The 24,922-nt window shown below is 36.9% G+C and overlaps 1 protein-coding gene across 1 annotated transcript in view; it reads left to right on the top strand.

Annotated features, from left to right (window-relative positions):
• Positions 1-24,922, top strand: part of mkln1 (muskelin 1, intracellular mediator containing kelch motifs) — a 43,932-nt gene that overhangs the window by 4,017 nt on the left and 14,993 nt on the right. Inside the window, exons 3-12 of the mRNA XM_053508437.1 lie at positions 9,608-9,750; positions 11,149-11,237; positions 13,910-14,019; positions 17,684-17,876; positions 18,895-18,972; positions 19,208-19,273; positions 19,903-20,015; positions 21,546-21,758; positions 22,654-22,875; positions 23,964-24,093. Of these exons, the coding sequence (XP_053364412.1) occupies positions 9,608-9,750; positions 11,149-11,237; positions 13,910-14,019; positions 17,684-17,876; positions 18,895-18,972; positions 19,208-19,273; positions 19,903-20,015; positions 21,546-21,758; positions 22,654-22,875; positions 23,964-24,093 (1,357 nt within the window). The remainder of the gene's footprint in view (positions 1-9,607; positions 9,751-11,148; positions 11,238-13,909; positions 14,020-17,683; positions 17,877-18,894; positions 18,973-19,207; positions 19,274-19,902; positions 20,016-21,545; positions 21,759-22,653; positions 22,876-23,963; positions 24,094-24,922) is intronic.

Raw genomic sequence — 24,922 nt, 5'->3', positions numbered from 1 at the left:
TTTTTGGTGAGAATTTTTATAAAATTCATATAGATATGAAAAAATGCTTGAATAAAGATTTAAAAGTCATTATTATTATTATTTGCTGGCAAGGTAAAAAAGGATTAATCATCCAACCAGAAAATTATCACTAGATTACATTTACATTTAGACATTTGGCAGACTCTTATTTAAGATTGACTCGTTTTATGAATAGTCCGGTTCATATTTATTGGACTTTGACAGTTATTGCGATTGTAGATGTTCACTATTGCAGACCGGAGTTGAAATTGAATGCTGAATATATTCCCCTTTCCTTTTTTAAGGCACCAAAAATAATTGAATAATTTCCAGCTCAGTGGTGTCTATTGGTGTTTAAAAAAAAGTTCAGGTCATTTTAATAATTTTTAAGATGCACAAAAAAACCTCATAAAATACTTTATGGCCCGTAAAGGCATGGAACAAATACGATCCTGGCATACAAAATATTTTTTTTGGTTTGCATTATTAAACAAAAGCTATCGCTGAAGATGAATTCTTGCAACTTTTTTAAACCTTCTTAAAAATCACATGATCACTGTTTTTTAAACAGGTGTCCTAGCTGAGCTTCAGTTCAAAAACTACTGTATCATTTTTTTTCGCTTTTAATGCATTTATTTAAAGGGATTTGTTATGTCATGAGTCCATTTTTAGAGTAAGCACTTAAAACCTAAAAATTTCGAGTCGATATAAAGTGTGATATTTAAAAAAATAAAAAAAAAACTCAGAGAAACTGCAGAAACATTAGGTGTGATAAAACAGATTACCAGCTATCTGGTATATCTAGAACAAAGCACAGACTTGAGTCAGGAACTTTAAAAGATCTGGGAGATGACTAAAAACAAAGTGCTCTAATGTCTAGACTGTTTACCTAATTTGGTTTAAAAGCCTCTTAAATTATATCCTATACATTATTTAGAGATGGAGAGGTAAATTATAAACTGATTAGTGTCCCTTTATTTATGGACCTGACTGCAAATGCTGTTATACTTGATCGGTTTCCATGTCATGTTATGCTGTTATCAATTCTACTTGAGTCCAAACATTTACCATCGCCTCAGAAAATCATGTCTGTCCTGAGCAAGGTCATAATTGTATGACTAATCCCCTAATTGAATAATCACATTAAGAGGTCCTACGTGAATTAGTTCTGCATGTTGACGCGAGAGAGTTTATGTACTCGTGTCTAAATGGATTTATTGTGCTAGTAAAACTGCCTGGGATTCAATGTGATTATGTTACAAATCTAAACGTACAAAGTTGCTAAACCATGACCAGTACATTGGTACCTCGGCAATACAAATTTAATCCGTTCCCAAGGTGAGTTCTGAAGGCGAAATTTCGTATTGCGAAATCCATTTTCCTGTAGGAAATAATGTAAATGCAGATAATCCATTCCAGCTACTCAAAAAGTATTTTCACTACTACCAGTTTCCAACACTATGGTCACATGTTTGCATATACAATTAAAACCTTTAGAAAATGCATGTTAATGAAGTGAAATATAAAATAAAATGACATTAAGACTCACTTAACCTTAGTTTATGGTTCCTTTTGGCACCAGCTGCTTTAAACGTTAACCTGAAAGTGGCTCCATTATCTTCTTGCTACCTTCCTTGATAAGGTTCTTGATGCCCAAGAACACAATCAATCTTGTGCAAAATGCAAAGAAAATCCCCACAAAAAACATATTTACTTTACTTAGCTTTTCACTGACTCAAGTTTTGAACATTTCCCAGAGGCCGATAACTCTAAATAAACTTTTTGGTCTTAGTCTTCATTAGAGCCAGTTTCATTATAGTGCTTGATGGCTTTCGGAAATGTACTCGACAATATTGTTCTTGTAACAACTATTCCAGAACATCTGACCTTGATTTAAAAAAAAAAAAAATCCAGCATTGTTCAAGAAATAATGACAAAAATATTAAATTCAAACTTCTGACTGGTTGTGTAGATCAATCAAAATTGAGTTTTATCAGGTAGCAAATGATGCAAGTTAAATCTGTTTGCCTGGATGTGTCAGGTGCATAATGGATTATAGCGTAGTGATGACCTTTTGGAGGAATTTTGGATGTGTGTTAGGTATATTCTGTATATTTTGGATATATATATTACTATACTGTTGGATGTTTATTTGATACATTGGATGAATGGATAAAAGTTGCAGTTGGCTCTTAGGGATATAAGTGACACAAGCTTCTTTAGAGCAATGCCATTTCGTTAAAAAACAGAGTCCTTAGTTCCTTATTGCATTATTTAGACCCATTCATTTCTTGTTCAGTTTATGTCCTCTAGAACACATTTGTGCTGCTTATGTAAGCAAACTGTGTTTTCATTACGTTTTAGTAGCAGCTAGTTGGCATTGACCAGGGGATATTTGTGTAGTTTTTTTGGTTGTCCAGTTTTCTTAAAGCTTGTGTATTTTCAGTGAGAAATCTGAAATATTGAGGCACTACTGCGTAATGTACCAGTTTGTGTCGTCCGAAGCTTGCCTTCTTGAACTGTTTTATTTTCAACCTTGTGTTAAACAGGGGTAGCTTCCACCCGCCCAAACCAAAACTATTGCTGGTCAGGACTTTAGTTTTAGTTTAGTTTAAAATTTAGTGAGTTGGAACGTCAGCTGTAGGATATTAAAAGCAATGTAAAATCTTCCACAGCTGAAATCTCTTACAAAACCACAGCTAAAGACTTCCTTCAGTGTCTTGGCTGCATGTACAGCTGGGTCGCTAAGCCAAATTTATGATCCTTTAGAATAAGTGGGAGTGTCCCTTATTTATCTGACTTCCTGTTTTCATGTCCAGTACATCAACATATGGAAACATGTCACTGCTATTTCACAGTGCTATAAATCTTCTACATCAGTGGTCGCCGACCTTTTTTTGTACCACAGGACCAGTGTTACTTTATGTAACAGTTTTCCACGGACCGACTGCCACATGCTCGTAACAAAGCAAAATGAAGTGCATTACATATACATGAGACGTTCACATCTAGACATGATGGGGGACAGTGACACCTGAAGTGTATTTCTCATGTCCTTAAGTGTGCTTCTGTAATTTCATTTTTGTTGATGTCGCTGCAGAAAGATTGTTGGAAATGAAAGAAGGATTTTTAGTGCCTTTCTGGCGATTTCAGATTGTTAATCCATAACTTCAGCAGAGTTGAAGTTGTTTCAAACACACTTTTAACAACACTTTTATTGTACACAGCATGTAAATCACATGTTGCGATGTGCAGACGGAAGCGAGTGGAAGACGATCTGATAATTTTTTACCATAAAACACTCTGCAGGCTAATAGTCAATAAAATGTAAATAAAATTAAATATATATTTTTAATTCTTTAATGCGGCCCGGTGATTTTGGACCAGCATTGGGGGATTGTTACGTTTCAAAGTACCTAATTACATTACTGTCATTAAAAAGTTATCGGTTATATTACGGCGTTACTTTTGATAAAAGTAACTGGTTAGAGTACTTTTCCATTGCAGGAAATGAAAACTTCTTTGTGATTACACATGCATGTTGATTAAGTCAAGATCTTTATAATTATTCTACCATCATCACTCAGCAAAGTTTGGCCCATAATCTGTTAACCAGTGATACCCCTATCTCACCTTTGCGATTTTGCGCAGTAGCCGTAAGTGCGATTTATTATGATTTACTGTGAGTTTTGGTGCTGTGATTAGGTTTCCATCTTTCCATGCGTCGGTCCTCGTTTAGTCAAACTGCATAGGTGAGATTGGGGTTGTAACAGCAGGAATAACAGAGGGGGGTGGGTTATCGGGGGCAGGGCTTGTAGGATGACTTTCACACACACACTAACAGAATATCTAATGCCTGGCTCATGGATTACATAAATTGTCTGAATAACGGATTACATTTTTGAAAATGTAACTAAATAACTGAGTACTTAAACCTAACGCGTTAGATTAATTGTTGCATCAAAAAAGTAATTCAAGTACTTTAACGCGGTACATTGTAACGCGTTACACGCAACACTGTTGAAGACCACTGATCTATTTTCTTATAGATCCATTTTCTTTGAGTTTGTAGACAGTTGGACAAAAAGAGCAGATTAGTGATGGTTTGTGTGTCTGCGTGATTTAATAAAAAAAAAAATAAAATTACATTGCGATTATTGTAACATTCTGATTGTGATTTAAACTACCATATTTAACTGCTAAATATAATTTATTATTCAGACGTATTTATTAGGGGTGTGCCAAAAAATCGATTCACAGAAAAATCTAGATTCTCATTTGCAACGATTCAGAATCGATCTAAAATGTCCAAGAATCGATTTAATAAATAAAAAAAAAAATCAGCTGGCTGTTTTTAAATTAGCCTCCATTTTTTTGTAACTAGCCTAATGGTCTGTACTGATGTCACCACGCAGCCGGTTTTTGAACGTAAGCGTGCACGGCAAATCACTAAAACAAAGAGGAAGCAAATATGGATGAGAGGGAGATCCAATCAGCCCCGTCTTCACTTAAAGCTAAAGTTTGACGTCATTTCGGTTTTTACCGAATGTCTGGAAGCACTGCGCTGGACATGACACACACAGTGCGCAAGCTTTGCAAAACGAAGACCAAGTACTTCGGCAGCACAACAAATGCGCATGGTCATATTACTAGGCATCACCCGGAGCTCAGCGACACGGAGCAGAGTCAGCCGCTAGCTGCAGACCAACGCACACTGCAGTGCTTCACGAAACTCCCTGATGTTTTTTTTTTTTTGTCTTTTCCGGTTGTGTTCTACATGATATTTGTGGTAAACTTTCCTGGAAAATGCATCTATTTTCAACCATTTTGTATTATGAAGAAGCACTTTATTTTAGTTCCAACTTATTTTGTAGCTAGCTACTAATGAGTAGCAATTGAGAACCAGACAATGTTTTTGATAAAAGGCACTTTCCTGAGAATTTAACTTAATAAATGTGAAAAAAGACACTTTAATGTCTTCGTTTGTCATTCTGTATAGCAAAGCAGATGAGAGTAGATTATGATCAGAAACCCGATTAGAAATCATTATGAATAAAATCTAATCATTTTGAATCAAAAAAATCTTTTTGAATCGAAAATCGATTTTGAATCGAATCGTGACCTCAAGAATCGAAATCGAATTGAATCGTGAGATGGTAAAAGATTCCCACCCCTAGTATTTATACAGACTTAAAGAAAATAAGTGCACTAGATGTAGTTAAATGAAGGCTAACGTATATTTCCGGTTTAATGTGTTCATTAGTTTTTGAAATCCTTTTCTCACAATCCAGCATGATCTTCGCTAAGTAACATGTGACAGCATCTGTGATTTTCTTGTCTCTTTGATGTTTTCTTATTTGGAATGATGCTTCATATTAATTATTTATATTCATATTCAAAAAGAACCAAATCAGCCTTTCTTAGTCACCAAAACCACACACGCACACACACCACTAGTTTAAAAACAAAGGCTTTTGATTGGACAGTTTTTGCATAAGTCTCTGAGTCTACAGGTCATGTTAAGTAGACTTCAGGCATGAATTTCTGACTATTCCTACATTACCTGTAATAAATTGTACCTTTTTTCGATGAGATAATTGCACACATTCATATTGGCACTAATGGCTTGACATCTATTTTTTCTCAGGAAAAAAAAAAAAAAGATGCACATTGCTAAGTGGTTGAGCGTTCTGGATCTTTCTCAACAGCATTACCAATTGTGATGTTCTTTATAATCCGTTCACTGCTGTGCTTCCACTAACCATTTCATGTCAGGAGTTTTAAAATCTAATTCAGCTGTTATGTCATTTGTTTAAAAAAAAAAAAAGAAAAAAAAAAGTAACATGCACAGCACTTTGAGGTCAGTTCTAATTCAAACAAGCGAGAGTAATTAATAATAAAAAGGGCTTGTCATTCTTGCATAACAGTGTTTAACCGCAGGTTGCTGGCGTGGCTTTGAGTCTGACTAAGAGTTGATTCTTTTGTCTGAAGATGAAACGCACTGATCCATACTCTGGCCAATCTTAAAATGGAAAGAGGAAGCAGCCAGTCGTCATGTTGGCACACCAGGCAGCGCAGACAGTCTTGTGGTTAGGCGGAGAGGAAACTGAAAGCGTTCAGTTCGAGCTTTCACATGCACGTTCAACTTTTAACCCCTCATTTCGCAAGTTTGTAGTCTTTATTTTTTACCTCGCCACGTAAATTCCCTTATAGTTCTTGTTGCGTATCGTACTGTAGTGTAAACACATACGCTCAGAAATTTGCTTTTGACCTAGACTGTAAAGTTAATGGATGTATTTAAGTATAGGAGCCAATTAGGATGTTTTAAGACACGCAGTGGTGTGGTGGTCTAATGCCTTTTCAACAAGACATGTGCGAGTTTAAATTTAGAGGGCCTTTCCATGGGTTCTTGTCATTTCTTTATTCACACTCCGTTGCTTCCCCCACACACTGCACCCTGTACTCTGAGGATTTGAGGCTACAGGGTGAGAAGCACGGACCAAGCAATCGACTGCAAATACATCTGCCAAACAAGGTGTCTGCTCACTGGAGCATCTTATTAAAGCAGCATCACTCATTGCAGACTTATTACCCAGTTCTCCCACCTGTCTCTGGGCGCAACACAGTGTGGTTACACACTAAATTATATATACTGTATATTAAAAAATATATTTGGCCACCTTGTCACAAAATTTCTGTTAATGTGAACAGTTAAGCAAGTGAAAGATGAAATGATCTCTAAAAAAAGCCATACAGTTAAACATAAAACACTCTATCGCAGCGTTTTAAGCAATATCAGTGCATTGTTTTTGTTTTCTTCAATTTTAGAGTGAAAAAAGGGGAAAGCAACACCCTGCAAAAGAATGGGAACCCCAGGAGGCTTGAGCTCTCAGATAACTTTAAACAAACCATGACCCCAACAGGCTAAGTAAGGTCTGGAAACAAGGCCAGGTCATGCAAATTTAAAAGCTTTCTAAATACCCACACTCCTCTAACCTTGTCCCAACAATCAGTAACCATGGGTTCCTCTAAGCATTAGCCTAGCACTCTGAGATTGCCAACGTACACAAAGCAGGAGAAGGCTGAAAGAAAATAACGAAATGTTTTCAGGGACCGATTTCCTCAATTTGGAATGCAGTTAATAAATAGCAGGTAACAGGCATAGTAAAGGTCAAGTTAAGGAGGTCTGGAAGACGAATAAAACTATCAGAGACTTACTTGTAGGATGAGTTGTGGCACACTCTTTAACTGTTCATTAACATCTGCACAAATATGGCCTTCATGTAAGAGCCATCAGAAGGAAACCTCTTCTCTGTCCACACAGCATCTGAATTTTGCAAAAAGAACATTTACTCAAGCCTACACAAATGTGGACTGGTGAGCTTAAAATAGAGCAAAGTTATGTTTAAAGAACAAAGGGTACAGAACTTCATGTAAAGAACACCAGTCCACCTGTTAAGCATGGGATTATTCATGATTTGTGGTTGTTATGCAGCCAATAAAACAGGGAACAGTTAACAGTCAGAGGCAAGAATAGATTCAATTAAATTCCAACACATTCTGGAAGCAAACATCTATCTGTAAAAAAAAATCTGAAGAGGAAGGCTTCTACAAATGGATAATGATCTTTAACACACCTTAAAATCTCTGATGGACTACCTCAAGGGGTACAAGCTAAAGGTTTTGTCACGTCCCTTCAGTCTCCTGACCTTCAATGAAAATCTTTCAGTAGATCTCAAAAGAGCAGTGCGTGCAAGACGGCCCAGGAATCTCATAAAGCTGGAAGACTGCTGTAAGGAAGAGTGGGTGAAAATCCCTCAAACAAGGACTGAAGTTGAGTCTTGCCTCGAACCAAAAAGCATCTTCAAGCAGGGTGCCCAAACTTTTGCTGCAGGCACTTTTCTTTTTCTGTTATTTAAAAAATGTAAAAGATGAAAATAAATGAAATTATTTTGTTTGAAATATAAAGGGAAAGTGTCATCTGTAACTTTGAGATCATTTCACCTTCATCTTCCTTAACTGATCACACAACCAGAAATTTTGACCAGGGGTGCACAATTTTTGGCATGCCACTATATATATATATATATATATATATATATATATATATATATATATATATATATATATATTTATTATATATATATATATATTTATATATATATATATATATATATATATTTATATATTTTATAATATATAATATTTATATATTTATATATATATATATATATATATATATATATATATATATATGAACTAATAGGTGAACTAATGATTTCTTCAAGGTTTTTTTTATGATATAGGCGGCATATAAAAGGATTTTTCCTTTAAAATTTTTTAATAGCATATTTTCTCTTCCTGTGAGACGATTGCGATGAAACAAAGCCTATATGTTATCTCAAGCTTGGTATTGATTTAATTATTTGTTTTCAGGTGATGTGTGCACAAACAAACAAAAATTTAAAAAAGCATTCTGATGTTTTCTATTACTCATCTTGCGTCCCCACTAATTATTTTCTCGCTAATATCTTCAATGTACAGATGCCAATTTCTACAGTTTTATTATAAATAATAAATAGAATTTTGCATATTGCTTTAGGGTGGTTTTGGAGTATTAAGATTTCTATATGTTTTCATCTGCACATTTTATCACTATTTGACATTTTAATTTATACATGTATACGATTTATATTTTTGATATTGAGTTCATGTATGGAGTTAATATGTTAACAGTAGATTTCAAGGTCACAGGGACAAAAAGTTAGAGATTTTAAAAGAACGCTATATGACCCTGAACGAGGACAGCATTGTTTTTCTGTATAATATACCGATAGCCTGTCCTCTGTCCGTTCATGTTAACAGCTTTGTCTGACATTGTCTCAAACCCAGGTTTCAATTGACAAACTTCATTTTCTCCTGGACCATGTTGGTATTTTTGTGTTCGCTGCATCTATTCCTATGTGTGGAGGCATTTTGTATTATTAGAAGAAGTACCGGAAATGTGTTTCTCTTTTGTTTAAATTTCAACCAGAGTAAACTGGTAAAAGCAGCGTATTAAAGTCTGACTCCCACCGAAAACCGGGTAAAAGGGAGAAAATTGCATTTAATCATACTGTTTTCTTCATAACGAATTTTTTCACATGCGTCTTGTTTGCGTTTTGAGTACTACAGAGATTTAATGAGATGTTGATATTTCTTGGAACTTATCACATCAGAATTGCATCAACCAGATGGAGTAATGACTACACCTTTGTTTTGTAATGCATCCAGTGTTTGTTACTCATCATGCATGATGTATTCAGACCCTCTGGTTTCACAAACTGATTTATGACTCTTACTTTTTAATCCACATCTACTGCATATGCAATACCAGTTTTACACCGGAAGACAACAGCTGTAGATGTGGAAGGTCGTAGTCCAGTACAACATAATGAGTCCTGCCTGCTCAAATACTCAGCCACTGAATCATGGGTGTTTGTTCTGCTGGACTCTGAACAAGACCAGGGTTACCCAATGTTCAGAGTTGTGTTATGTCTATTACCTGTTACTGGTTTCCTCACCTATTTATTTATTTATTTAATGAACCCTGTTCTGCTTTTTACAGTACTTGATCTTAAAACTGGAGAGACCGGCTATTGTACTAAACATCACCTATGGAAAATATGAGAAAACGCACGTGTGCAACCTGAAGAAGTTCAAAGTGTTTGGAGGCATGAACGAGGAAAACATGACCGAACTCTTGTCCAGGTGAGTCTGTTTGGTGAGAGAAAGATTATCACGACCAACTGAAAGGTTGTGACTATCATCTTAAATAAAAAAATTGACTCAACCTGCAATGTGCAGCACAAATGCTTTTTAGTAATGATAAAGCCAGAAGAACTCACTTGCAAAGCCATGCTAAAGTTCACCATCATTGTTGCCACCACTAGCATTTTTTGCTGTTAGCTTCACCGCTAGTGTGGACATTGTTGGGAAAGTAAAGACCTGCACAGGACGTATACAGTGAGGTAATGATGTGACTCTCGAGCACATGAAAGAACAAGTCCAGGGTTTAGGAAGTCTGCTAGTGCACCCTCGTAATTGGCTCTATCACCAGACATAAACTTGTACCAATTTCATTTTGGTAGAAAAGGATTTTGTGGGATTGGCGACTGTTAAATAAGGAATAAAACACTCTGGGGCGTGTTTTTCATAGCAAAACTGTAGCGATGAGAACTGGGGTCACTTTTACTCTGTTGAAGAAAATTTTTTCCTCGCTCTGAAGTGTTTTATTCCTCTTTAACCCTGTTAAGGTGCTGATGGCGGGAGGGTGGGGTTGTGTTACAAGTTTTATTAGCGTCGCTAATACATTTTTTTACACGTCTCATCGGTGATGAAGCTCTTGCGTCTGGAAAGCAATTAAACTACCAGAGGAACAGCGAGTTTCTAGCATGAAGTGTTTTCTTTGAGCTTCAATGATTGTGTCACATGATCATATTCACACTTTTAATTCACAACATGACACAACAGAAAGTGTTTATATGTGGGGGAGGGTCACTGATTCACACACTTTGAGAGTAAATATAGCAAGGAAAAAAATCATGATGTGCGAATATGTTTGCAGCCGGGACGAAAATGATCATGTGAGAGATAGAAAAAAAATCTAAATGGGAAAAAAAAATAACTGTCATGGCCGATCTGGATGGGAATAAAGTCGTAGAGGAGCACCTGCTGTGAAATAGAAAATTAACCCAGCACCCCCCTTTTAATCAAGTTTAGATTAAGGGGTTTATACCAAAACAGTTCAACTATTATGAAATTTAATTTGTTAGTAATTTTTTAAATTATTTTTTAAATTATTTTTATGGTTGTTTCAAGCAAATGTCTTATGACAGACACTTTTACTATGCCAATTTAACATTAAATTTTTACTACATTTATCAGAAGCAAAGTGTGAATTGTTACCATGGAAACGGCAATGAGCGTACAAGTATAAACCTGTGATGTGAATTACAGCTGGCAGGGTTTAAAAAATAAATAAATAAAATAAAAAAGGATAAACACCTTTGATTTAATGAGATTGAAGAATCCATCAGCTCTGTGTTTATAGACCTCATCACTCATTTGTATAATGGCTTCATGGCTACTTTAATTCTTGTCTTATAGTGGCCTTAAGAATGACTTCAACAAGGAGACATTCACGCTGAAGCACAAGATCGACGAGCAGATGTTCCCTTGCAGATACATTAAAATAGGTGAGTGATTCACAAACAGAGTGACATCAGAGTAAATTCAGAAAGGGAGATGCAGTCGAGATCATTCAGTGCAAACACGATGATAGGGGGTGGGGGTGGGGGGGGGGGGGTCAAGCTGAGCAGCAAGTCCTTAAAGTAGTAGCTGAAAGTAGAAGTTTTTTTTTCCCTAGTTTAAAAGGATTTTAATGTTGCATTGTAAATTGCATTTAAGGACATCTTGACTAATGGATTTTCATCTAAACTGCTAAAGAGGGATGTTACCCAGGACTGACTGAAATGGCATTTGCAAACATTTTTTTTTTCATCTTGGACAAGACAGGCAGTACGGGTAATGTTCACAACTAGTAATTTTGCAGAATGAAAAAATGAGACTCTTGAGAGAGCACCAAGCTGCTTTTCAGCCACTCATCATTTCAGAAATAGATTTCACATAACCTTCAACTGCTAACGATATCAGTTATGTGATTTCTGTCCTGTATTTCGTCCCTGCTTGGAGTTTTAGGCTTTTTATTGTCTCGAAGCCGTTATTTTGTTAGCACTGTTGTAGGAGGACATGATAACTAACTGTGTAATCCTCTTTGGACTTTGCTGAACGGATATTTGTTGAACCTGTGATATCCCTGAACAACAGTCGGATCACTCCTTCAGTCACCGCACGCAGTCTCTGTATAATCAGCTGTCATATTACATTAATAATGGGTTCTCCCACTTCTCCGCTCCTTGCACTGCCTTTCTGTAGCTGCTCGCATCAAATTTAAAACCTTGATGCTTACCCCCAAAGCTTTAAAAAATAAAATAAAATAAAAAAAACCCACTTACCTCTCAGCTCTAATCACACCTCTTATCGCACGGCAGTGCTCGGAGAGATTGAGGAAGACATGCGGTTAGAGTGTTTTCTGTTCTGGCACCTACAGGAGGTGGTTTAATAAACTTCATTTACTGTAGGTGTCCATACAGCTGAGTCTCTGCCAAACTTTAAACAATGCCTAAAGACCTATCAGTTTCTTCAATATTTGGCTTAGAAAAAAACAAACAAACAAAAAACTTCCCAATAGTGTTTTGACTGACGGTACTTAGTCAGTAACTTCGTAACCCAGTGTAAAGTTCCATCCAGTGACGGAAACATTAAAGCACTTTTAAAAGTCGCTCTGCATAAGAGCGTCTGCCAAATGCCGAAATGTTAGCTAAACATGGCTAAAATAGTTTAAAATCTTTATTGTTTTAATTATTAAATTAGTTTTATCTAATATTTTTCTGCCTATTTGTCTATATTAGGCTAAAGCAGTGGTTCTCAAACATTTTCTGTCATTCCCCACTTAAGGGGGTGGGGGAATTTTTAAGCCCCACCTGTCAACAAAATGATAACGAAATCGGCCAAGTTTACTATTTATTGAAATATAAATTTCTAAGCCAATAATATCAAATAACACCAAGTTCAAAACAAATTGAATACACATGCAATTGTAATAACAGACTGACTTCGTCACTTATCTAGAGCTTATTTTTTAAGTCAAGTGGCTTATTAACGTGACTGGGGTTTGTTGTCTCTAAGTGTCTACCTACTTTGTTCGGTCTCATGCTGTCTGCTGCCAGCGGTTTAAGACACAAAACACACACGGGTCTCTCCTCTGCCCCCACCATGAATCCAAGCGCAGCATACAGTAGGCTTCATCATATTTTCCTTTCGGCTGGCTTTTTGGTTGATTAGGCACCGGCTTTTTTGTGGTCCATGTAACAAATGTATCCATTGACGTTATTATGCTCACTACATACAGTACGCTACTGACTCGGTTTGTGACCGCTGTAAAGTTAGTTCGATGTTCGCATATTCGCATCTCCGAATTCAATAGCTGCGTAAATAAACCCGCAAATAAGATACCCACGTATATTTCCTCTCTACATTGTCTTTAGGCTACACCTGCCTTAAATTATACATGTTTAAAAGCATAAACACCATTATTCTCTATGGCGTAACAAATTATTTAGGGATCATCGCAAAATGCCGCACACCAACAAAAAGCGTAGAACGATATTGATCTTCCCTTCTGTTCAGCGCCTGAAGGATCAAAAAGCAGCTTTGTTGCCTCACTGGAAACTAGAAATGCCAGACTAGTACTGCCTGATAAAATATGAATTTTTAACAAAAATACAGAAACATCAGCATACACATTGGAATAAATGAAATTACATATATAATACCGAATGTTTGCTTATATATTGTTTCTCTGCAATTAACATGCCGACGTTAAACCGTTATTGTCGCACTATGGTTCCACTTTTTCTCTGATGTTATTTTAATTTACTTGTATTAATGATCCATTTTTTTGCGTGTGATTGTTTAGTTTCGAGTGTCCGATCTTAATTGTCAATAAGCAAAAGCATGAATTAGAATAGGTACTTTCCTATTATTTTCCACAAATTTCCTCCCGTTAATTGCACCCCACCTGTCATGTCTGTATTCCCCACTAGTGGGGCGCGCCCCACACTTTAAGAACCACGGGGCTAAAGAAAGGTTTGAAATTTGTTTAATCAACAACTGAGCGATTAAAGTTGGGATTTCAGTGGCGAATACCTTGCCAATATCTTCCATATCTTGCCGTCATAAGTCAGCTGCTGATGACCTGCGTGTGTTAAAAAAAAAAAAAAAAATGTATTTCTTTTTATTTCTCCAGTGCCTCTGATGTCATGGGGCCCCAGTTTCAACTTCAGTATCTGGTACATTGAGCTGCATGGGATAGAAGATCCAGATGTAGTCCAGCCCTGCCTTAACTGGTACAGTAAGGTGAGTGGTTTTGTTACGTTCACCCGCACTACCCTAAATAACCTCAGCAATGTCGACTTAAGCAGGACGGCCTCCAGGCAGCTGATTTGGCGCAGCGTTATGTTCTCCAAATGGCAGAACTCCACATGCTTGTCCTTTTTATCTCAAAACACTAATTCAGATGAGTGAAGAATCTGCCTTGACATGCAAGCCATTTTCTCAGTACCTCTCTTGTACGAGTTTGCGCCAGTTTATTAGGACAGATGTTGCCAGTATTCATCATTTTCATTTTCTGTTTGTTTTTTGTTTCCCTGTGAACAAACGTATGTTTACAAAACATAATAAGTGCATTTATAAAATGATTAAAATACTTTAATCGAGATTGCATACAAGCTGTCTCTTTTTTTCTTTATTCTTTCACGAAGTTATTTGCTGCTCTTTTTCTTTTTGCTCTTTTTCTTTTATAGTTTTCTTTATTCCCATTTGCTTTTTTCACCTTCTTTCTTCTTTCCCAGCAGATTGAGCTACACTCTACTTTGCTCTTAGTTTCCTGCCATGTTTGTACAGTAGCGTAGTGATGAATGATTTCCTTTTGTCGCCTCACTGTCACATCATCTGCATAAACCGGGGTCTTTTTTTTTCCCCCTCCCGTAAACGATCTGTGTACGTGTTAAATCAGGCATGTCATATGCATATGAAATGTAAATAAGTGGGATTAATATGTGGATTTTTTCTTTTCCGCATGACTGAAGCCAGTTCCTCAGTCGCTGCTCATTTCACCGTCGTCGCGTCGTTAATCAGAAGAGATTGTGTGTCATTTCCTGCCGTTCATTTCGCGCTTGTTTCTTTAAAAGTTTAATGAACGAGAGCCATTGCGACATTGTAATCTTAATTACATTCGTTGTGCTGATTGAAATCTTTACATACAATTTATCTCTGTGTGCTTTTCATCTAGAGGTGAAAGCCTTGTGAGAAAATCCCCCATGATAATCATTTCCCGACGCTTTCCGCTTTACCACATGAGCGAATCCTTTACAATAAATTGTCCTGTTGATGATTCAGTAATCTACTAATAGGCTGAATAATAATTTTTAACAAATGTAATTATATTGTACAAAATTTCTTGTACTTTGATGTAGCAACAATCGTGACATTGGTTGCATGGTTATTTTACACTTCTTTCACTTTATAACTTCCACCTTTTTAATTAAAACAGTTATGCGACTGCAGCATGCTTTTATTTTAAAAACAACCACCCTTTTTCTGTAATCTGGTATTGTTTACACTAGAATACATAATCTTACATAATACAAAACCTTTTTTTTTTGCCCAGTCTGTCATATAATATATATATATATATATATATATATATATATATATATATATAGGGCTGCAACTAACGATTATTTTGATAATCGATTAGTTGGGCGATTATGTTTTCGATTAATCAATTAATCGGATAAAACCTAACCGCTTCTTTAATTTGATATTTCGCTTATAACTATTTTAAAAAAAATCAGGGTGTTATTTATGTATAAAAATAAACTTTTAAAAATACAAAAGCAATATAAAGAGTTTAATAATCTTTAATTTTGACATTTTAAACCTTAAATGAAATGTAGTATATAATATATACAGTATATATATATATATATATATATATATATATATATATATATATATATATATATATATATATACACACTCAACAAAAATATAAACGCAACACCTTTGTTTCTGCTCCGATTTTTCATGAGATGGACTTAAAGATCTAAAATTAATTCCAGATACACAATATTACCATTTCTCTCAAACATTGTTTACAAATCAGTCTAAATGTGTGATAGTGAGCACTTCTGCTTTGCTGAGATAATCCATCCCACCTCACAGGTGTGCCACATCAAGATGCTGATCTGACATCATGAGTAGTGCACAGGTGTACTGCCCACAATAAAAGGCCACCCAGGAATGTTTGAGAGAAACGGTAATATTGTGTAACTGGAATGAATTTTAGATCTTTAAGTCCATCTCATGAAAAATCGGAGCAGAAACAAAGGTGTTGCGTTTATATTTTTGTTGAGTGTATATAGTTTAAAAAATACACTAATATATTCAATTGATAAGATATAAACAGCTAAAATAATGTAATTTTGTATAATAAAATGATGTATGCATAAGTAAAACCACAGTACTTTACAAGTTAACTTTGTAGTGGACTATAAAAAAAAAACTGTAGAAATGCAAAAATCTAATAGTCACAAATATACTGTTATTTGCATCGCTGAAAACCACAACAATCACTAAATGTAATATTCTGTTATTCGCACCGTGTAATTTAAACTAATCTAAAGTAGCGCCATTTAACTAATCACTATTGCTCATGAGGTGATTGCGCAATGTGATGCTAGCGAGTAGCACGTGAACAGATCTAGCGCGACTGTCCCGAAGTTAGCAAACAGTTTAAACTAAAAGCACTTCAACTTTTACACGATGAAGAGATACAGTTTTTACTGACCCTGCTGACGTTTCGCCATCCGTAACACCAACATGTTTTCTTTTTAAGTGTTCGTGCATGACATGCCATGAAAGCTCGGTCTTGCATAGCGTGCAGGTTACCGTCTTCTTAGAGGCGTTTAATGTAAATCACTCCACCTCACCTCACTCACCTTGGAGGACTCGGGGCGCGCGCTTTTTCCTGCAGACGCTTCTGTAACGTCCATTGCGCGAGCGGCTGTGTATCTGTGTGTATTTGTGCATCTTGTGGTCGCGCGCCTCAGTGACGTGAGCAGCCCAACTAATCGATAACGGCATTCGTTGACAACGAATTTCATTATCGATAATTATCGATTTTATCGATTAGTTGTTGCAGCCCTATATATATATATATATATATATATATATATATATATATATATATATAATATATTTTATATATATATATATATATATATATATATATATTATATACAAAAAACAGATGGAGTAACACAATCTGTTATTAATTATTATATAATAACGTGTTTCTTTAGAAAAAGTCATTTTCCGAGATCGCTGACACATGATTATGTGATGATGTACAAAGTTGCCGGACTACATGTGGTCACTTTTAATAAGCAGTTTTTGCCAGTGTTTATTACAGCCGAGCACTTTGAAAAGTTAAACTTTTTAAAGTTAAGTGCTTTTTTTATCTCCTGATCAATCAGGTTGCAGCTCGAGGAGACAAGCGGCACAAGCGGTCTTGTTTGTCTTAAGAAGTTGTCCTGTCTGTTTGAGATATTACACTGTTATGATATTGGTATGATTATAAATATCTGTGTTTTGTTCTTTTTTTTCAGCTCGTTAGTGCTAATTAACAGTGTGAAAGCACTATTAGTGTTAATTTCACAGAGCATGACATGCCTCATCATTGTGCAGTTTATTTTAAATCTCGATCTCTTATTTGTTTTGTTTCTGTAGACTAGTCTGTAATTGTTTAAGTGAGTAATTTAAAACAGAACAAAAATAAATTAATGTTAACTGTGTATAGAGTTTCTAGTCGAATGCACAAGATTTATAGTCGTACAAAATAAGACACTGTTTTTACACAAGCCCTCCTCGAAAGCCAAGACCAGTCCCACGACCCTGTCAGGACGTATAAACGCTGTCCTGATGTTTTTTTTTCTTCTTCTTTTTGTCTCCTGTGCAGTACCGTGAGCAGGAGGCCATCCGTCTGTGTCTAAAGCATTTCCGACAGCACAACTACACCGAGGCCTTCGAGTCCCTGCAGAAGAAGACACGCATAGCCCTGGAGCACCCCATGCTCACACACCTCCATGAGCGCCTGGTCCTTCGTGGAGACTTTGATGCCTGTGAGGAGCTCATCGATAAAGCTGTGAGAGGTAGCACACTTAACACTTTTTAATTAAGCAAAACTTTGGGTGCTGTATGTAACTTGGATGTACAACCTGAATTCTAGAAAAGCTGGAACATTTTTTTAATCTTTTAAGTTCTATTATGAATCAAATATCGGCTTGTAATTTTGAAAGTCTTTTAGTTTTCATTTTATTCCAATGTAAAAAACATATTTTTTTTATGATTGCACTGTTGGAATGAACTATTAAGAAGGCGTTGTGTAAATGTTGCACTAAATGTATGGGTTAAAAATGAGTGTGCCCCTTTCCATGTCTTACCTCACTCATGTGTCCGTATATATCCAGCTTTTGATAACCAATTAAATTTAAAGAGTTTACTAATTAATTCCTTAAAAATCCTGGTTTGTGATTTCCTGGATTTTCTTTTCTTATTTTGTCTCTCATAGTTAAGGTATACCTATGATGAAAATTACAGAGAGAACTTGCTCAACCTGTGTCTGACTAAATACTTTTTTTGCCCCACTGTACAATAAATAGCTAATATTTACAGCGTCAGTGCGCTAGCTGAACCTGATAACAAAACAATCTGAAATCTACAGATTATATTTCTAATTAAAATTGGCTAATTATGTAAGCTAACAATAAATATTTTTTATGATGTTTGTAAAGATGTTACACTTCCTTGCACATTAAATAGATGACATTCTTTGATTATTTTAATGCTTTATGATTATCTTCCTTTCCTTGTCATTTCAGTTTATCGCCTCTTTTGGGATAAACTCTGACCTTATGTCTCCCCTGCGTTTAACATATTTTATTATAATCTATAAAAAAAGTCTTAAGACAAAAAAAAAAAAAAATGCGACAGAAATGGACCAATGTATGGGCTTTCCTTTCTTTGGTTCAAGTTTAACTGCAATAGCTGTCCCCAGGTTTTAAAGTATTTATAGCTTAGATATACAGTCCTAACAGTCCTCTCTCCGTCTCTCTCACTTTCTCTCTCGTTTAACTCCCTTGTCTCTTGTTTCCTGTGCTCATTTTGTAGATGGCTTGTTTAATCAGTACATCAGCCAACAGGAGTACAAGCCGCGCTGGAGCCAGATCATCCCCAAATGCACCAAAGGTAGTACCTCTGGTTCACTGAGCAGCCTTTATACTAACAGTCGGTGTCTGTGAGAACACACGGCAGCATATTAAGAGTCTCACATGGCTGAAAGATTAAAGGCTTGTTTTCATACTCTCCTGTTTTGTGTTCTCTTCTCTCTGGTATGTCTCTGCTGCTGCCTTTTTCTTTTTTTTTTAACTCTTACCCCAAACGTACATTTTTACCTTTCCTTTCTCGTTAATCCTTTTCATAGGTGACGGGGATGACAGTAGGCCCGGGATGAGAGGCGGTCACCAGATGGTGATCGATGTGCAGACGGGTAAGATGTCATGTCTAAACATAAATCACTGGGTTTTGTAAGGAAATAGCTTTAGATGAGAGGCCTGTGTGTGTGCTTTTTAATTACTCGGTGAGACAGGGTGCAGAGATTGAGCTTAGCTCCTGATGTATCCTCTGAGAGCAAAAAAATCAATTTCAGCAACCCGATGTAGCCCCCATGGCCAGAGCGGCTTTGATTTACATCGCTACATCTGAGCTCAGTTTGCGTCAACACCTTCGTCCTTATCACCATAGCAATGCTGCCATGGAGACCTGTCCTGCGCTCCACTGCTGTTACTTCATTGGCGCTTTAAAAAACGAGTCATCTCACCTTAAACGGCTTGTAAAGTTAGGATCTTTTACAGAAGTGTTTTAATTGACTGTATTATCGTGTGTGTGGATGTTGTGTAACAAACACCTTTTTTTTTTTTTTTTTTTTAAAACGATGCCGTAACAGTCCTGTTGTTTTTCATGATTTTAATATCAACAAGAATAAACCAGCACCGTTTGCTTGGAAGGTCAAACCATCTGGTTGCAAACAACTTCTCACGCAGAGTGACCGGAGGCTATGTCTGTTCTACCAATTTCTCTCTCTCTCTCTCTCTCTCTCTCTCTCTCTCTCTCTCTCAGAGACGGTATATCTGTTTGGCGGGTGGGATGGCACGCAGGACTTGGCAGATTTCTGGGCGTACAGTGTGCAGGAGAATCAGTGGGCCTGTATCTCCAGAGATACAGAGAAAGAGGTGAGGACAAACAGGAAGTTGTGATGGTGACTCAGCAACAACCACTGAACAGTTTCTCTGCTGATCTAGCGAGAATTGGAATGTGATTCCTCCCCCAGAGAATGTTATGCAGCAGAGAAAAGCAAAACTGGATATTTGCCATAATGGTGCTTAAAACTATTCCACTAGAAACCAATTAGGTCTGTTAGCCAGTATCCGAGACTGGATTCTTTGCCATAAGAATGCGTTATGTGACATCTGGAGATCGTTTTTAACCTCATGATTGTTTTGCGACTTTGAAGTTGTAGAATGTACTGTCCATTTTCCGATGTCTTTTGACACATTTTGTATTTTTACGTTGATCAGCATGTAAACATTATTTTACCAAATGTTTGTGGACACCTGGCTTTCACCTCATTTGTTGGTCTTCCTTAAACTGTTTACACAAAGTAAAAAAAAAAAAAAAGGAAAAAAACACGACTAGCATTAATACACTACCGCTCAAAAGTTTGGGACCACTTGCAAATTTCTTTGTTTCCCAAAGAAAAACACATTTTCATGCATTTCACAAACAACTAAAGGAATTCTGACTGTAATAAAAAGGGCAGCACAGTCCCTGGATCTGATTTGTGGGAGCAGCTTGACCGTATAGTATGGAGGAAGACTCCATCAGGCTAATCTATCTTGTGAGTGATGCTCTAGGAGGCAGAGGGTGAAATCTCATCAGATTATCTTGAGAAATTGACAGCTAGAATGCCTGTGGTCTGGCAAAAGTTTTTTTTCCATTATTATAATGAAGGCAAAGTTTGAAGAACACAGTCATCATTTTCATCAAAATCATTATTTCTAATTCTGACAATGTTAGCATGTCTTGTTCTTTTGCCATATTTTCCGTGCCGACCATTTCTTGGAAAACAATAAAATTTCTAAGTGATCCTAAAGCGGTTGTGTAGATTTCCATCACTCGAGCTAAGAGTCTCAAACCTGGTCTCCGATTCACAAAGCCATGAAGCCATGGTGTGTATGAAAAGGAAGAACTTAAATGTCCTCCACAGGTCCCTGACCTTCAGCACCATTTCATGTCAACATCACCGTCTGTACTGTCAGATTTAAGAATTCAGCAATGATCTTGTGTCATGGTTTTTAATCTCAGTTAATGATGTGTACGACAGCGTTGTTAAACACGGAGAAATCTTGAGTTAATGATGAAATATGAACTTGAGTAGATTTATTGTGAACACAGTCATGGTTGAAATATTAAACAGCCTTGAAGTGCTGCTTTGGCACTTATTTGTCCCCAAGCTTGAGTGCAAGATAAAGCAGTCACACATTGACTCGGTAAGTAGATTCACATTATGCAAATTCAGACCTATTTAAATATTTTAAAGCAAGACTGTTTCAGCAATTCTGACCAAATTTTCAGGAAAAAACTATACGATATGTATTCAGTAAACATTATTCAGTAATGCAGATATGATTGGGCTTTACTTGCAGATAGTGAAATGTAAGAGTAAGCAGAAAAGTGTGTGTGTGTGTGTGTGTGTGTGTTAGAATGGTCCCAGTGCACGGTCCTGCCATAAGATGTGCATTGACTCTCAGAGGAGGCAGATTTACACGCTGGGTCGCTATCTGGATTCATCTGTCCGAAACAGCAAGTCCCTGAAGAGTGACTTTTACCGGTACGACATTGATGCTAACAAGTGGACGTTGCTCAGCGAGGACACCTCTGCAGACGGAGGCCCTAAACTTGTGTTTGACCACCAGGTAATGACCGAAAGGTCCAGACCCGACCCTAGTCTATTATATAACCCAGCACCATGTTTAAGTGTAAATGGATAAATAAATAAAAACAGTGAAACCTTGGATTGCAAGTAATTTGTTCTGTGAGTGTTTTATAAAACGAGCTATAAAAAAAATTTACTTGATAAGTGAGCGAGGTCTTGAAATATGAGTACTGTAGTACGTAGATGCTTTGTCTGCCGAGCGGCACATGATTACAACTAAGCCAATCGTTCTTTTCTCAATTTTTCTCTCTCTCGCTGTGGGATTGTGGGTAATCGTCTCACTGCACATGCGTCACTAGTATAGTCAACATTTGCACGCGCATGTACTGTTTGCTATAACGCTTCGACCACGTGTGTGTGTGTGTGTACGCGTATAAAATATTTTTTAATTGTGTGTCCAAGTGTAGGGACTGTTCTTAGGTAAATGTACCGCAACAACGACCCCTGTGAAGAAGGAAAAAAAAAGTAAAAAAAATCATTAGCAGTGCAGGAGATCAATCTGTTTAACAACAAGGTTCCTTGTTGAAGATTCCAGTTTGCAGATAGAAACAGTCAAAAAGCAGTGATTCCATTAGTGTGTGTGTTTGTGTGTGCGCGCAAAAAAGGAGCCCCCTTCATCTCCTCCTTCTCTCGTCTAACACCAGATAGGATTATTTTCAAAGGGAAAGTGCAGGTTAACTTGTTTTATTTACTTTATATTTTGTATTAAAACAAATACATTGTATTCATTGTAGTCGTTTCCATTATTTCTTAAAGGGAAATTCACTTTGATATACGAGTGCTTGGATTACCGACATGCTTCCAGAACAAATTATGCTCGCAATTCAAGGTGTTACTTTTAAAATAAATTAACATTTTAAACATCTCTCCTGTAGATGTGCATGGACTCAGAGAAGCACATGATCTACACCTTCGGAGGTCGCATCCTGACGTGTAACGGCAGCGTTGACGACGGGCGCACGTCAGAACCGCAGTTCAGTGGCCTATATGCATATCAATGCCAAGCAGGTACCTGGAGCCTTCTGAGGGACGACTCATGCAACGCCGGCCCCGAGGACGTCCAGTCTCGCATCGGCCACTGCATGCTCTTTCACACGGTCAGTTCATCTTTAATTACACAAAGTAAATGACTGTCAGAATAAGGTTTCCTCAGGCTTTATCATTCTTAAAGTTAGGACTGCACGATGAGTTGTGTTATATCTGCCTTGTAACCTAAGAATTTTTCTTCATGAGAATGTCTCCAGGGTCCTCATTTGTCGGTTTGATTGATTGTAAAGTTTTTTTTTTTGTCTTTTGGACTTAATGAGAGAGAGACTGTTAACATCTGCCTTAACTTAAGTGATAACCGGAAACTCCACGGCATTAAACAAGTATTAAATTTGCTGTGCTGTACAATATAACTGATGCCAAATGGATGTGGTGTAGTAGGAATAAAACACTTTAGAACATAATGTTGGGGGCCTCCGAGTGGCGCAGTGGTAAAGTGCTCGCCCTATCATCCGGGCATCGCGAGTTCGTTCCCGGGGTGATGCTGTTACCTCTCACAGCCGAGGCCTAGAGAGAGCTGATTATCCGAGCTCTCTCACAGGGGAGGGATGAGAGGTACTTCGGGCTCCCACGTTAATGCCGGCTCTACAGCCAATCAGGGCCGTCTGTGAGCTCACGCAAGCAGAAGTGACACATTTTATTTGGTAGGAATAAAATGTGTTTTATTCCAACCAAACCATGATTTAAATGTTTGATATCATTATTTAAGCAAAGATGATTTGAGTGGAGTATTGCTGAGTTCGGCTTAAGTTAACTAACTATTGTATGTAAAGCAAAACTTGTTTCTTTCTTTATTTCTTCCTTTCTTTTTTACTTGTATGTTTCACAGTGTATTCGATTTTCTTCATGGTCACATTTATTAATTGTTTTTTATTTAGCATTGCACTATATAAAGGTATTTTCACTTACACAAACACAATATTTTTTTTATCATTTTAGCTGATATTGTGCAGCCATAATTGTCTTTATGCAACATGGGTGTTATAGGTGCCTGGGTGTAGTATTGTCTGTCCTTTTTTTCCTCAAAGGTATTTATTGTAATTTCAGAGTTCCTGCTCGATGACTTCTGTGTCTTCAAGTTAATAGCTAATGCTTTTTATAATGACACTGCTTTTTTTCCCCCTATTCTTACTTTCAGAGGAATCGCTGCTTGTATGTCTTTGGAGGCCAGCGGTCCAAGACGTACCTGAACGATTTCTTTAGTTACGATGTAGACGCTGACCACGTAGAGATCATCTCAGACGGCACCAAGAAAGACTCCGGCATGGGTAAGAAAAAATTATTTCACTACTATGTGAACCTAGTGTACACGGTTTAGAGGACTTTGAGCTGTGTGACAAACTTCCTGCTTCTGTTAAATGTACTCTCATCAAAGCATAAGCGTGACTTCATTTCTTATAATAAAATCTTAAGCAATGTAAAGGGTGACTCCTGGAGGTCTGCGTCATCAAAAATCCATCCATAAAAGGGAACAAAGGACTCTCGGGAATGCGTATGACCTCATTCTTGGAAAAAGACAGGAGTCATGTGTGCATGATGTCACCCCTGCGAACTGTAACTCTGAGACATGGGAAGAATTTAAGCTCAACGCTTGGTGAACTTTATGTACGCCGTCTCTCCTCTGATCAGCCATCAGTTAACTGTCAGACTGTGAGGTATGAGGAGTGACTCGGCAGCCCACATCACTCAGCCCAAATGTTATAAGACAGCGGATGTAAAAGTTTTTCCTTGCCACTGTCGGCGTCATCCTCGGCTTGCTCATCAGGGACAATCTTATCATTTTGATTCATACACATTCACATTTCATACAAACTTAATTGTTTTGATTGTGTAAAGCTGCTTTGTGATGATGTAAATCGTTAAAAGCGCTATACAAATAAAATTTAATTAAATTGAATTAAAATTGAATGGGTTGCTCCAACGTTCATACCAGCTTGCATTGTCAGATGTTTTAAAACCAAATAGCTCACAAGCATGGTCAGAACTGTTTCATTTTTTAACTCGTAAACAAGATCTTTTTATTTAAAAAAACAAAGCAGACAAAAAAAGGTCTGGTTAGTTTCCACTGCTGAGAAAGAGTTCATACAAAAGGAATAA

The sequence above is a fragment of the Clarias gariepinus genome, chromosome 12 (genome assembly GCF_024256425.1).
Source record: "Clarias gariepinus isolate MV-2021 ecotype Netherlands chromosome 12, CGAR_prim_01v2, whole genome shotgun sequence".
Taxonomy (NCBI): domain Eukaryota; kingdom Metazoa; phylum Chordata; class Actinopteri; order Siluriformes; family Clariidae; genus Clarias; species Clarias gariepinus.
This window is presented reverse-complemented; position numbering and strand designations above follow the sequence as displayed.